General features: G+C 41.2%; 1 protein-coding gene across 1 annotated transcript; it reads left to right on the forward strand.

Moving 5' to 3' along the window:
* The first annotated feature begins 11,337 nt into the window (after positions 1-11,337).
* On the forward strand, positions 11,338-12,254 carry LOC146375785 (C-X-C motif chemokine 10-like). Its single transcript, XM_084947162.1, has 4 exons — positions 11,338-11,442; positions 11,558-11,684; positions 11,769-11,849; positions 11,949-12,254. The coding sequence occupies exons 1-4, from the start codon at positions 11,391-11,393 to the stop codon at positions 12,007-12,009; spliced, it is 321 nt and encodes a 106-aa protein (XP_084803288.1). The 5' UTR covers positions 11,338-11,390; the 3' UTR covers positions 12,010-12,254.
* The last annotated feature ends 2,138 nt before the right edge of the window (positions 12,255-14,392 follow it).

The following is a 14,392-nucleotide window of genomic DNA, read 5'->3' on the forward strand; positions in this document are numbered from 1 at the left end:
GTTGTTGCGGCCCGAATTGACGCTGGAGTTTAGATTTTTCCAACTGCGCATGCACAAAATGCAACACAAAAACTCATGTGTGTGGTTTTATTCGCGAGTCAAACGCGCCAGACGTATGGCGTTATTTTTGTGCCACTATTCTGAGCGCACGTAAAAAAAAAGTTTGCAGGTGCAGGTGTTGTATTTTGAGGAGAAATTTATTTTGAGCATAGAAAAGCTGAATTTGAGTGAACAAAATTCATTGCTGCGTGCAAAAAATGTATTTCAGTGTTTGCTATTATCCATACACACACACACAATAGCAGCCCCTCTTGCTCAGTTTTTGCATTTGCGCTTGCTTGCAACGTGTTGCTGCGCTCTCAACATTTCTGCCCGTGTGCGCTCAACCAGTGTTGCCAACTCCTCAGTAAGGAAAATCGTTATTGGCTGTCCTAAAAGTCGCTAGAAGTCGCCAAATGACGTCATCGCCCAATTTGCATAATTGGTCATGCTAATGTAATTGTAACCTACGTTGTTGGAGAGAGAAATAACATCGTGGAAGAGACATAAAGTGAGTAAAAAACGTCCTAAATGCAGTTAGAATTTATTTAGAACTACAAATTAAATTTCTTTTAGCAATTATTGTTTTTTAATGTCACAATTCCAACCCTACTCCTTTATCCGGGCCTGAACCAGCAAAAGTGACCCGATTTTTCAAGTCATTTTTTACAACATTTAGTAAAATATTTGTAACCAGTGTTGGGGAGTAACAGAATACGTGTACCGTCGTTATGTATTTAAAATACAAAATATGAGTATTCTGTTGCAGTTACCTTTTAAAAGGGTGGTATTCAGAACACAGTTACAGTTGCTAGGGGCGATCGTGGCTCAAGAGTTGGCAGTTTGTCTTGTAATTGGAAGGTTGTCGGTTCGAGCCCTGGCTCCCACAGTCTCTGTCGTTGTGACCTTGGGCAAGACACTTCACCCGTTGCCTACTGGTGGTGGTCAGAGGGCCTGGTGGCGCCAGTGTCCGGCAGCCTCGCCTCTGTCAGTGCGCCCCAGGGTAGCTGTGGCTACAATGTAGCTTGCCATCACGAGTGTGTGAATGGGTGGATGACTGAATGTAGTGTAAAGCGCTTTGGGGTCCTTAGGGACTAAGTAAAGCCCTATACAAATACAGGCCGTTTACCATTTACTTCGTTGAAATAAATGTATTATGTGGTATTTTCCTGTTTCATATGCTATGCCCTCTCTATTTTTGGTAATTTCACGCCGGTGGAAATCCAAACAAATGGTAAATGGATTGATTCTTATATAGCGCTTTTCTACTCTCCCGGAGTACTCAAAGCGCTCTATACAACATGCCTCATTCACCCATTCACACCCACTCATACAAGCACTTCTAAACTCAAGTGCAACGTAAACTACATTCATAAACTATATTCATACACAAAACACATATTAAGAGGCTCTAATTCCTGGGTCTCAATCTCACGGCCCATGTCACCCCTACTTGCAGCCCGCATAATGACGTGTAGAAATATTTTTAAAAATTATTCAAAAAATTATTTAATATGAAGGGAATAGGTAGAGTGTTACAGGCATAGGCCTAAAGAATGTAGCATCATGGACAGTGTGCTCCGTGCTGCAGGGACAATGTGTCTGTGAGCGCAAGGGAGGGAGAAAAAGGAGAGTCGAAAAGTACGAGTTGTCACCTATCAGAAAGAGATGGAAGCGTGTAAATATAATAATAACCACTGCAGCCAAAAAGAGTGCCTGACGAGCCCAGTTGTAAGTAAGCTATTAAGACTCGACTGTACACTGTGTTCGTGTTTTCCTCCGAAACAATAAGTTCCGTTGGAGCAGCCTTTCAACGCCTATCTCTTTCTCTCACTAGCAAAGCTGACCCAGATAAGAAAGTAAAGCTAGTTTTCGGTTATGAGCCCGACACGGTACCCGACATATTAGCCAGAGGTCCCTTTACTACGGTTCGGAGCCGCGGACCTGTTTTATATACGCGCGGAATAATTTTCTATACCAGAGCGCTACTGTTAAGAGATGTATTCTAAAACACTTCTTCAGCTGAGAGTCAGAGAGGAGAAACACACAGTTTTACTTGTTGCTTAGCAAGGGCAGCTCTGAGCTCTCGCACGAGAGTGAGGGCTCAGGGACTTGCAGCTCTGAGACTGCCCTGGTCTTTATTTATACATCAGTGGGTGTTTGTTCCTTACATTGGAATGTGGAGGTGTATATGTATGTATGTGTGTGTGTGTGCGTGTGTCAGAGTGTGACCCCATAAACGACTTCCCTAAACCTGATGGTCTGGAAAATCCAACAATTCATCTATATGTAAAAAAGGCACTTAGACTAAAACCGACATATCTACATTTATCCTACTGTAAAACAATAAAAGAAGGTACAACCTTTCCCATGCTCCCAGGATGTGGGTGTGAATGCCAGAGCACTCTGGAATGCACACAAAGCCTTTGCAAACTATTAAGGATCGCACATCCTATCACTACCATATGCAAACTTATATTATTAAAAAATTATACTGACTACTAAGTACAATTTTCTATTGACAGCTACAAAAAGTGCAGCCTTACCTGATGTCCACCTTACTTTTACTCATTTTATATTAAGATTTAAAAATCTATTTGGTATTGGTATGGCGAATAGCCTTCAGTAATAGTAATAAATCACACAGCAATAGTAGTCAAGTTCAAGTTCAAGTTCAAATTTTATTCGCCACATGCAGTGGCAGGTTGCCCTGCAGTGGAGTGCAGTACATTCATGTAGTTGTAAAATAAAGCATGATAATATATTAAGTAATCCAAAGTATTCAGAATACGTTACTTCATTGAGTAACGTAACGGAATACGTTACAAAATACATTTTGGGGCATGTGTTCTGTAATCTGTAGTGGGATACTTTTTTTTTTTTTTTTTTTTTTGTGTCCCGTTTGGATCTTTAGCCATCAGAATTGTTGTCTTAAGGCCAAGAAAGATGCCAAGCGGATTTATTTTACCAAGTGGATCATCATGGCCTTGCCATATTGGTCCATTTGATTGACCTTTATTATAATTATGAATTTATTTTATTTTCGGTTGCTACAAACGGGACAGACATGACTGGGGGATAGGACAGGGAGAAAGAATGAAAGAAAGAGAGGGAGAGAAAGAAAACCAAAGGGGAGAAGAGACGGTGAGAAGGGGGGGAAGAAAGAAAAAACAAAACAAAACAAACAAAACACCTGGATCACCTGTATGGAGAAAAAAAACAGAAGAGAAAGCAAACAACAAAGAGCAACATAATAAAAACAAAAAAAACAGCACCATCACAATAAACTAGCTAGCAGTAGATAACAGTAGATACTAAATAATAAACGATATTGTGCAGCACGCAAGATAGACAGCGCACAATGTGCTTTGAGGCAGCAGCCAAGAAAGGTGTAGTCCGCGTCTGTGAACACCCGTGTGTACACCTGTGTGCATACCTGTGTGGATCAGCATGCTTGTATTCCAAAGATTTCTCCATGTAACGATCTGCTAGGGAGTGTGGGGAGCCATAGCCCCGTCCACCAGGGTATGAAGCAGGTATGGAGGAGATCCAGGCCCCAGATATCCAGAGGCCCCAGAGTACAAGGACCCGAGGAGGACCACCAAAGGGGGGGAACCGTGCCACCCTCCTGGGAAGAGCTGGGTAGAGCCCGAAACGAGAGGTCACCCCGCAGCTACGGAGCAGAGGCCAGAGGGGGTTGCAGTGGCGTGCCCGCGGGCTCTGCCGGCAGCCAGCTGTGCCAGAGAGGACCGAGCTTCAGGCCCAGAGGCCAGAGGCCTGAGGGCATCCCACCGCCGGGAAGGAGCCCAGCCGGGCCACAGGCGCCCGGCCCCGCCAATTGGCCACCAGGAGTGAGCCGGTACATACATGAGCGCCCAGCCCCAGACGACAAGGACCACCAACACACCAACGTCTGAGGGCATCAGCCACCGGCAGGGAGTGTGGTGAGGGGAGATAGGCCTCCGTACTTTAGAGGGCCTGAGATGTACCCAGAGAGGTTGAGTCTAAGACCCAACCTGACATATAGACACAGACGAACAGGCACACGCGGACACAAACGTGCATTCCCACCCCATATGCACAACCAAATACTCGGCACTCACCCAATGTGTAGACAGACACAAATAGACACTGCACAGACAGTCGCACTCCCCAAACATACTCTATATCCCAGGTCCAGGTACCCCCGCCCTCAGAGGGGCAAGCCGCACCTAGACCCAGGAGATGTAACCCTTCTCTCTGGGGTGGAGGCAAGCGGACCACCTCCTTATCTGCAGTAGCAGGGAGGCCCCGCATCCCAGACCCCAGTCTGACGGCCAGCACCTCCTCCCAGCCCCCCAGCCCTGACGGCTAACAGAACCGGGGTGAGTGAAGACCTCAAACCTCCCTACGCCCGCTCATATGTAGTGTTGCTGTGTGCTGTTCTAAAGTGCATTTAAAACTCAGGAGAGCATGGTACTAGCTTCCTCTCAGAGAGCAGCACGGCTCCTCCCAAAAACCCTTAGTGTCTAAATGCATTTAAAATTGAGGGTAGGGCACCAGCGCCAGAGGTGGGTTGGAGTACACCGACCATCCTCTGGATGCTGTAAAACGTGCCCACCCCCAAGGCCCTATATGTATGTGTTATGTGAGAGTGTGAGTAATGTGTGAGCTGGCCCTCCCTGGGGCCAGCTCCCCCGCTGACCCCAGTAGGCACCCCCACACTCTGGAACCCACCAGGGCAAGGGGGCCCAGGCCCATCCGGACCGGGGCCCGCAGCAGCAGCACCGCCCAGCCCCACAGAGTCCGGGGCAGCCCACCCGACTCCACCACAGAGAAAACTGCACCCACCCCATCATCCAATCATCTCCCAAACTACACAAGACAATAGACACCCAGGTTGAGTTCATTCTCCACCTCTCCTATATCTCTCCCCCCACCTGCAGAGTGAGCTCCTGTAGTGAGGAGACCACCTGCAAAGAGTGGAATACATTTTAAAAGTAACCATCCCTACACTGTTTGTAACTTTTTATATTTAAAACACAATTTTAAATGTTAAATCTAAATGTAAAATTTTAGATCTAAATATTATATTTACATCTAAATGTTAAATCTAAATATTATATTTAAAGCTAAATAGTCGATAGTCCCATTCTGAACTAACTGGTATATTTGGGCCCTTTGGCATACCTCTGGTTTTTAAATGTGCTATATAAATAAAATAGTATTGTATTGTAATTGTAAATGTTAAATTTAAATTTAAATTTAATTTCAGCATGTTTCACTTTACAAACGGCGATCAGTGCAAGTACAACAGGCACAAGGAGCAGTACCCTTCATGGAGAAGGAGACTAGAGGCTAAGATCCAGGTGGTATGGATGGAGGTTAGCCAGCTATTAGAGCTGCAGAAATGGGCAATGAAGAAAGTACCTAAGAAGTACAGCAAGCTGTCCACACCTGAAGCCTTGGCCAGAGTGATAGAAGGCAGGAGAATAAACCATCTCTTCATCACAGAATTAGCCAAGGTGTACTCTTCGTGGCAGGGGAACGATATGAGAACAGCACCACCACAGCTGGAAACAGAGCAATACTGGAAAAGCATATGGGAGAAGGATGCAACACATAATGCCAATGAGTAGCTCTTTTCCATTCTTACTGACCAAAGCAGTTAAAGTGTACACACATTCAAGAGTTTTCCTCTCACACACACTCACACTCTGCTGCTTTGTTTGAAGCAGCTGCGTTGCTTTCTGTATTATGCATTATGTGTTTAACATCTTCATATTCTTCTGATATTATACTTTTATCTTCCTTTGTAAAATCAGTGGTTCTGCTGCCACTCCACTTATGTGGATATGTGAACACATAGGGTGAATCCCCTGTTAACTTGCTGATAATCAGTATTGTGTGTTGGCTCCTAACTGGTTTTTCTGATTGATTACAACAGAGTAAGTAAATCCTGATAACAGATAGATACTCTAGTACAGAGTCCCTATCGAAGCTTGTTTCTCCAACAGAAAAATTTCAAGATATCTTCTTGAAATATCTTGAAATATAAAGTTGAAATTTTGAATTAGGCCTGTCAATCAGGAAGTTCAGTGAAGGATGCCATTTCCTTGTTAGCCAGATGCAGATGACTTAGATGCTTGCACACTCAAAATTGGATGGTGACTTCATTATAACAAAAATGAACAAACTGATGCCAAGTTGTTAAGCTTTAAATGCCTTCTAGTAAATGATAACTACATAAAAGATAATTTTTCATGGGTGAAAACAAGGTTCATGGGGTCAAGGGTAGGGCTGGGCTATATCATACTGTTCACGGTAATACCGGTGTAATTTTGGGCAACGATAGGAAAATGAAATATCGCGATAGAATATGGGTAAAACGCGCATGCACAGTGCCTATGTTTACATACGCACATGGCGGCAACGCAGAATGAGAAGAGCGAAAGTGGATCGTTAAATGAAACGGATGAACCAGAATTGGTTCGTCAGATACACAACAAAGCACTATTTTTGGTAGAGCATGCTAGCGGGCCGTCGTTATTACCGTGTTGTTTGGAAAATACGGCACACTTAAAATCAATCCTTTGATTTTTCTGACAATTGACAGTGCCCCTTATAATCCCGTGTGTCTTATGTATGAATTCTGGTTGTGTTTACTGACCTCGAAACGATTTTATGTCGTACACGGCGCTGGAAAATCTGTCACATGTTTTAGTACGACTTTGCTAAGCTACGAACCCGCACCGCACCGCATGATGGATTGTCGGAGCATTACGGCTATCGTAGGCAGGAGCCTCGCGGAGTGATATGTACTGTGCTTCAACATAACATTACCGTATTGTGTGTGTATACCCTTTTTTTTAAGTTTTGTGGATATTATACATGGTTATGCTGAGGATATGTCGGCCAATTTCCACTGGAAATGCCTTTTGGTTAAACTGTCAGCAAGGAATTTGCACTGTTACTTTTTTATATAACTTTAATGCACATAAAAAACAGCTGCTTGTTTACGTGAAAATACATTGATGGGGTTTTTTGCACTAATAAAGTTGTGGAGTTGTAAAGCATTTTGTCTAGTGTCAATTATATCGTCAGTTATATCGTTATCGCAAATTTTCAAATGTATATCGTGATAAATATTTTTGGTCATATCGCCCTGCTCTAGTCAAGGGTCACTCCCATGCAGGTAATTAAAATGTTGCTTTGTCATTTTGTAATCCAGATAACATTTTATTATTTCATTTTCATAGTTTGGCGAAAAAGGTAAAAAAAAGATACAAGGTGATAGCACACTTACATGCCTCAATTACAAATACAGCTACACTTGAATCCAAATCAGATGCCAAAATCTTTAGAAGTGTGAGCTTCAGACTACAGGAGCAACTCTTTCTGGAAAACATCTGATTTAATGACATGTGAATATATGTTTCGTCACCACTTTAGTATTTTAAGGTACATTGCGGAGTTTACTGGGACTGGGGTTTTCCATCAGCATGTTTCTTTCAATTTCATTTCCTCTTCTTTAGCAGTATTGAGGAATCTACTGAAAATTTAAAAAAAAAAAAAAAAAGCTGCAACATATATTGTCAGTGTCATTGTCACAGAAGCAGAAGTTAGAAAACAACATGCCGAGTAAGCGACAAAATTACAGTTGTGTTGTGACTGAGCATAGAGGTTACTTCATGACCAGTGTTGGGAAGGTTACTTTTAAAATGTATTCCATTATACCATACCAATACCAACTAGATTTTTAAATCTTAATATAAAATGAGTAACAGTTGGGATGACATTATGTAAGGCTGCAGTTTTTGCAGCACTCTGGTATAGAAAACTATTCCGTGCGTATATAAAACAGGTCCCCGGCTCCGAACCGTAGTAAAGGGACCTCTGGCTAATTCGTCGGGTTCTGTGTTGGGCTCGTAGCCGAAAACTAGCTTTACTTTGTTGCCTGGGTCAGCTTTGCTAGTGAGAGAAAGAGAGAGGCGTTGAAAGGCTGCTCCAACGGAACTTATCGTTTCGGAGGAAAACGAACACAGCGTACAGTCGAGTCTTAATAGCTTACTTACAACTGGGCTCGTCAGGCTCTCTTTTTGGCTGCAGTGGTTATTATTATATTTACATGTTTCCATCTACCGTTTGTGGTTGGTGACAACTCGTACTTTTCTTTCGACTCTCCTTTTTCTCCCTCCCTTGAGCTCACATGGCAGTCCATTCTCCCTGCAGCACGGACTACACTGCCAATGAGGCTACATAATTTAGGGTTATTGCCTGTAACACTCTAAAACTCTCTGATTGAGACACATGCATTAGAGCCTCGTATTGCGTGTTTTGTTTGGGTTTCCACCGGCGTCGAATTACCAAAAATAGAGAGGGCATAGCCTAACATATGAAACAGGAAAATACCGTGTAATCCATTTATTTCAACAAAGTAACTGTATTCTGAATACCACCCTTTTAAACGGTAATTGTAACGGAATACAGTTACTCATATTTTTTATTTTAAATACGTACATGTAGGGCTGGGCCATATTATACCGTTCACGGTAATACCGGTACAATGTTAGGCAACGATAAGAAAATAAAATAATGCGATAGAATATGGGTAAAATGCGCATGTGCAGTGCCTTTGTTTTCATACGCACATGGCCGAAAAAGCATGGCAGCAACGGAGAATGAGAAGGGGGAAAGTGGATCGTTGAGTGAAACGGATGAAACAGAATTGGCTTGTAAAAATGGTGCAACTTCAGTGGTGTGGAACTGGTTTGGTGTTTGTCCGTCAGATACCCACCAAAGCACATTTTTTTGTAGAACGTGCAAGCAGGCAGTCGTTATTGCCGTATTTGTCGGACTAAGGTGCTCATAAATCTGGGTCCAAAACTCCGTCCGCTTCAGGTCTCAAAGTCAAACGAACACTGCGGCATCACTGAGAGTTACAAATAGGGCTGTACGATATAATGATATATATCGGATGACGATATAAAAATGTCTATCGTTTCATTTTACGCTATCGTTTGTTTCGTGGTGTCGCAAAATAAACTGTTTATGGCAATATTTTTTCATCGTTTTGATGGTCACTGTAGTGGCTATATTAATTTCTTAAAGTTCTCTCTTTCTCGTATATTTTATATAACCACACTACGGAAAGACAAGCGCCTGTTTTTATGTGTTGTCGTGAGCAACAACGACGGTAAAACCATCACGTGTCCGGTTGTTTATTTTCCACATAAACCTTTCACAATAAAGCTCCAGATCCTGTTGAGACTTTTCAAAATCAACTGAATTGCGTGAAAGAGTCTGCAGAGTGCTAAAAAATAAACCTTAGACTCAAACGTTAGAACAGGCTTTTCCCCACAGCACGCTGTGTAATAAATATTCACAAAGAAAACGGCGGCCGTTACAAGTTATGTCTAAAAATGCATCCTTTAATGCATCGGTTAAAACACTCGACTCCAGGTATATGACGCCCAGCTGGAAACACTTCACGCAAGTCGAGGTGCCCGAGATTCACAGAATTTACAGAAAACGTTAAATCTTTGTGATTTATATCGTTATCGGGACGATAGATGTCTTATATCAGGATGTGAGATTTTGTTCATATTGCACAGCCCTAGTTAAAAACTGTCTAAATTCTTTCATTTTTAATAAAACGAACAGCATTGCTGCTTTACCAGGTGTAACAATTAAGTTTAACATCCAGGCATCCATGAAAACAGAATTTATTACATTTAACAGAGTTAGAAGTTAGCATGATATACCATGTTCTCACTGAAAGATTTCTGAAAAAATTAAAACGTACAGCTCTGCTATCACTTCCAACATAAATGAAGACAGAAAACTAAACAGCAGTGACATTTGTAGGGTTACTGAAGTTGGGCTAGCTGGTATATAATGATGTGCTACGTGATCGCTAGCGACACAGCTATGTTAGCATAACATAAACAGTGAAGCTGCAGGATGAATGCTAACATTTTTCCACTCGATAAAAGTTAACGTGAGGGTTCCTGATGGTTAGAGACAAATGCAATCGCATGGCAGGATGCTGTAAACTAGTGATGTGTCGGTGGCAAACGAAACGGCTCTTAGAGCCGACTCTTTGAAGTGAACAACGTAAGCCATAAGGAGCCGTGGTTTTTTTTTTTCCTGTCTCTCACCCTCTCTCTCGCACTTTTTCCCCCGCTTCACTCCGCACGCAAGCCTTGTGCTCTGCGCTGGGCAGAGGGGTATGGCGTTATTTTTGTGCCACTATTCTGAGCGCACGTAAAAAAAATTGCAGGTGCAAGTGTTGCAATTTGAGGAGAAATTTATTTTAAGCGAAGAAAAGCTAAATTTGAGTGAACAAAATTCATTGCTGCGTGCAAAAAATGTATTTCTGTGTTTGCTATTATCCATACACACACACAATAGCAGCCCCTGTCACTCAGTTTTTGCATTTGCTCGCAATGTGTTGCTTGCGCTCTCAACATTTCTGCCTGTGCGCGCTCAACTCTTTCTGTACACCGTTATATTTGTGCCACAAAACCAGCCAATCACAGACTTGGATGAAAAAAAATCTGATTGGCTGTTTTGGTCTCCAATCAGCTTGAAATGATGAAATGCAATATCCCAGAATCCATTTCGTCCAAAACTCAAACGAGGCAGTGGTGGAGGAACACAGAGTGGCGGAGTTTGAAATATTACTATTTCTGGGTCACAAAATAAACTTTTAAGATATTTTCATGCGAAACTTCAAATATTTGCTCGATTTATCAAGACATCACATATTTGCATAAGTGCTCCCCCAAAAAAAAAAAACAGGGGGGAAAGCCTTTCTGCAGGATATTTGTTTTCTTTAATCCTAAGCCTAACAAGAACATTTAAAAAAAAAAAAACCTAAACAGACAAAGTGGAAGGCCACAGTCAGAGGTCAGCGTAATCACATAGATCTACATAGCTGAGAAAATCATTTTTGCTGTTTTGTTTTTTTTTGTTTTTTTTAAATCAGATCTCACATTAACAATGCAACTGGAAACTTTATGGTGATAGCTAAAGTGTAAGGGATAGCAGTGTACAAAACAGTTTAAATTAATATATAGTTGCTTTTGTCATGAGCTGTCTTATTAATGTCATTTATGTACCTAAAAGATTTCCCTCTGTAGGCATTTTTTCAATAGCTGTGATTCTCGGAAACAGGCTTTGCAGAGGGGAAAAAGAAGAAGAAAGTGAAAGGCACTCTGGAAAGTGAAATTAATGTTGCAAAACACCTCTTGGGGGTGGGGCCACTTGTGCAGGCAGTGTATATAAGCGTGATGCTTACTGCTTCACAGCATCAGGAGCCATACTCAAGACAGAAACGGTGAACAGCGGATCTGCCTACAGCCACAACTATGAACTCAGTCACTGCCTTCGTTGCCTGCCTGCTTATCCTAGGTGCACAAGGTACTGTGAAAATCTTATTTTTTTTCCTTCTTTGTTTCTTTTTTTCCCCTTCATCCTGTTTATGGATAGTTTGGCTGCTGATCAACAGGTAATGCTCTTGTCTTTTCCTACACAGGACAACCAGCCAGCAAATCTAATAAATGCAAGTGTTACAGTTACATTGGCAGGATCAGCCCAAAGCTCATCAAGACTGAGCCAGTGATACACTACCCAAGTATCTTCTGTCCACATACAGAGATCATGTGAGTCCACAAGATGACCTGAGGTATGATTCTGCTGTGTTCTCCAGCTCCTTCCTAATACACCTCTTTTTAAAAATCTTTCAGTGTTACCACAAAAGCAGATATGAAGAAGTGTGTGAATCCAGAGTCCCCACTTGGACGACACATTCTAAAAAATCACAACAAGTAAGCCAAATTCAGAACGACATGCACGCACAACTCTGTGAAGATGACAAACTAAAGGTCTGTGTTGCTTGTCACTGATAATCTCACTTGTTTCTTCAGGCAAGGGAAGAAAGGAGCTGTAAGCACCACGACTGCTGGTCAGAGTACTGCTGCAATCTAAATAAGACACTGCATGACGTACACACTGCACTCCTACTGCACAGCAGAAGTGACACCTGGTGTTGAACTAAAAGAACTCATTCAGTCTCACCGGAAATACAAGACAGCCAATATTCTTTATGATTACTCTGCAATTTTTGTTCCCCTTGCATATATATATATATATATATATATATATATATATATATGTGTGTATATATATATAAACATATGTATGGTCTAGACTTGAACTTCTTACATTTTTGTACATATGCTTTTTAAATAATAAAATAAAACCCATATGACGGGACTTTCTGTTCTCCATGTTTTGCTTTGTTTCCTGTGTACCTGTGTACCAACACAAGACAAACTAAACTCTTACACATGATGTTTTTTAATCTGGGAAAAATGCAGTGATCAATCCATATGACCTTTGTATGATGCAAGTGTAGCAGTTATGGTTTTAATATTTGAAATGTGAGCCACCAGATAAGGGATCTCTACTAAATCAGGGATAGCTGCATGAAAGAAATACAAGGCAAACCTAGACTTCAGAAAAATAATTGAGGCAATTCATTTACATGGGATCAAAATGTAATTGAGACAGTGATGCAAAGAATGAAAAATATTACACCAGAATAATAACAAGATGCAGCACAATGGTTAGCACTGTTAACTCACAGCAACAGCAGTCCTTCTGTGGAAATCTAACCGGAAATCTTACTATTTTCTATTAGTCTTTTTGTTCACTTTTGACTAATTAGTGGTGTTATGAAGGGACACTGTATCAGCTGAGAACCATAGCTAAATTAAAGCTACTTGTATTACTTACGAAGAGTGATCCATGCATATCAAATACTGGAGTAATACAAGTCCTTGCACATAGAGCTGTCACATACCGTCAGGTGTTGCCTACAGTTGGTTCATATGCTAAACTTGTAAACAGAAAAAACTCAACACTCAACAGTTGCACCTGATGAAATACATACATTTTTAGACAGTGAGATGACTTTCAATTTGAAGATGCAACTTAACAGACTCTCAGATTTAATTCAAAGGCAAAAATATTGCAGTTAAGAGATTAGTAATATGTTTGAATACAGATGCTACACTTGGGATCATCTCCAAACATTCGTATTCATTGGTGTAACTTTGTGCTGAACATTGGGTGGGTCAAGAACTCTGTCTAAATAAATAAATAAATCTGGGTAAATTCCCAGATGATTAAACTTGCAACTATTTTGCTGGTAAAAACTGAAATGAGCAAAGAAAACCAACAGCCTATTTATGCAAGATAATTCATAATTTTATTGAGGGGGGTTATATTGATTGGGTCTGATTATTGGGGTGGGTCATAACCCCCCTAAACCACCTTGGAAATTACGCCCCTATTCGTATTGCATATATATATAAAGAGATAATGAAGAAATGGCTCACATACACAGCTTCTGAATTAACTCGATATTTCATTTCACAATATATAAGCTAAACTTTCTCAACAGCCCCCTTAAATGTAAGCTGAGAGTGTGCACAGTATAAATAGTTTTATTTCAAATCTATTTTGCTGACACACAGAGTCAACACTGTGAAAATTGTACAACATTAATGAATTACTATGTACTCGCTGTGTAGTTCAAAAGTACAATATTTATTGTGACTTTCAATAAAGGTACCCTGACTTTAAAGCCTTCTGTTTCGTATGCTTGACATTTGTGGTATGTGATGAATTAGTAGTAGTAGCACGAAAGAGCATAGAAAAAAGTGTTTGTGTGAATGAGTGTTCAGATAGAGTAGAAAAGTGCTATATAAGAACCAGTCCATTTACCATTTGGTAATCTCAGTCTGGTGAATACATTTTTGTGACTGGAGTGGCTTTCTGACATGAACTGCTGTGTTTGTATTGAGTTAGTTCGAAACTTTTACAATCTTGTTCATAACAGACACCACCCACATTAAAAATCTAAAACTAATGTTGAAATGAAATGCGCAAACCCACTCTAAAAAATAATTATAATTAAAACAAAATTGCAAATGAAAAATAAAAAAAATAGCTCAGTAGGTTGACCATTCGCCCCATGATCGGGGGTTCAAATCCACCAAATGGCTACCATGAGGTACCCTGAGCAAAGTACCATCCCTACGCAGTGCTCCCCGTGTGCTGGATTGGTGGCTGCCCACTGCTTCACTGAGTGAATGGATTAAATGCAGAGAGTAATTTCCCTACAGTGGATTAATAAAGTATACCAACCCATTGGCATTCTGGAAAGTGAAATTAATGTTGCAAAACACCTCTTGGGGGGTGGGGCCACTTGTGCAGGCAGTGTATATAAGCGTGATGCTTACTGCTTCACAGCATCAGGAGCCATACTCAAGACAGAAACAGTGAACACCCTACAGCCACAACT

Source organism: Perissodus microlepis, chromosome 12 (assembly GCF_051167445.1).
Source record: "Perissodus microlepis isolate ML-2025 ecotype Zambia chromosome 12, ASM5116744v1, whole genome shotgun sequence".
Taxonomy (NCBI): domain Eukaryota; kingdom Metazoa; phylum Chordata; class Actinopteri; order Cichliformes; family Cichlidae; genus Perissodus; species Perissodus microlepis.

Coding starts and splice junctions, on each gene's coding strand:
- LOC146375785 (XM_084947162.1), top strand. CDS start 11,391: ATGAACTCAGTCACTGCCTTCGTTGCCTGCCTGCTTATCCTAGGTGCA. Junction 11,685..11,768: donor TGTCCACATACAGAGATCAT/GTGAGTCCACAA, acceptor AAAATCTTTCAG/TGTTACCACAAAAGCAGATA. Junction 11,850..11,948: donor ATTCTAAAAAATCACAACAA/GTAAGCCAAATT, acceptor TTGTTTCTTCAG/GCAAGGGAAGAAAGGAGCTG.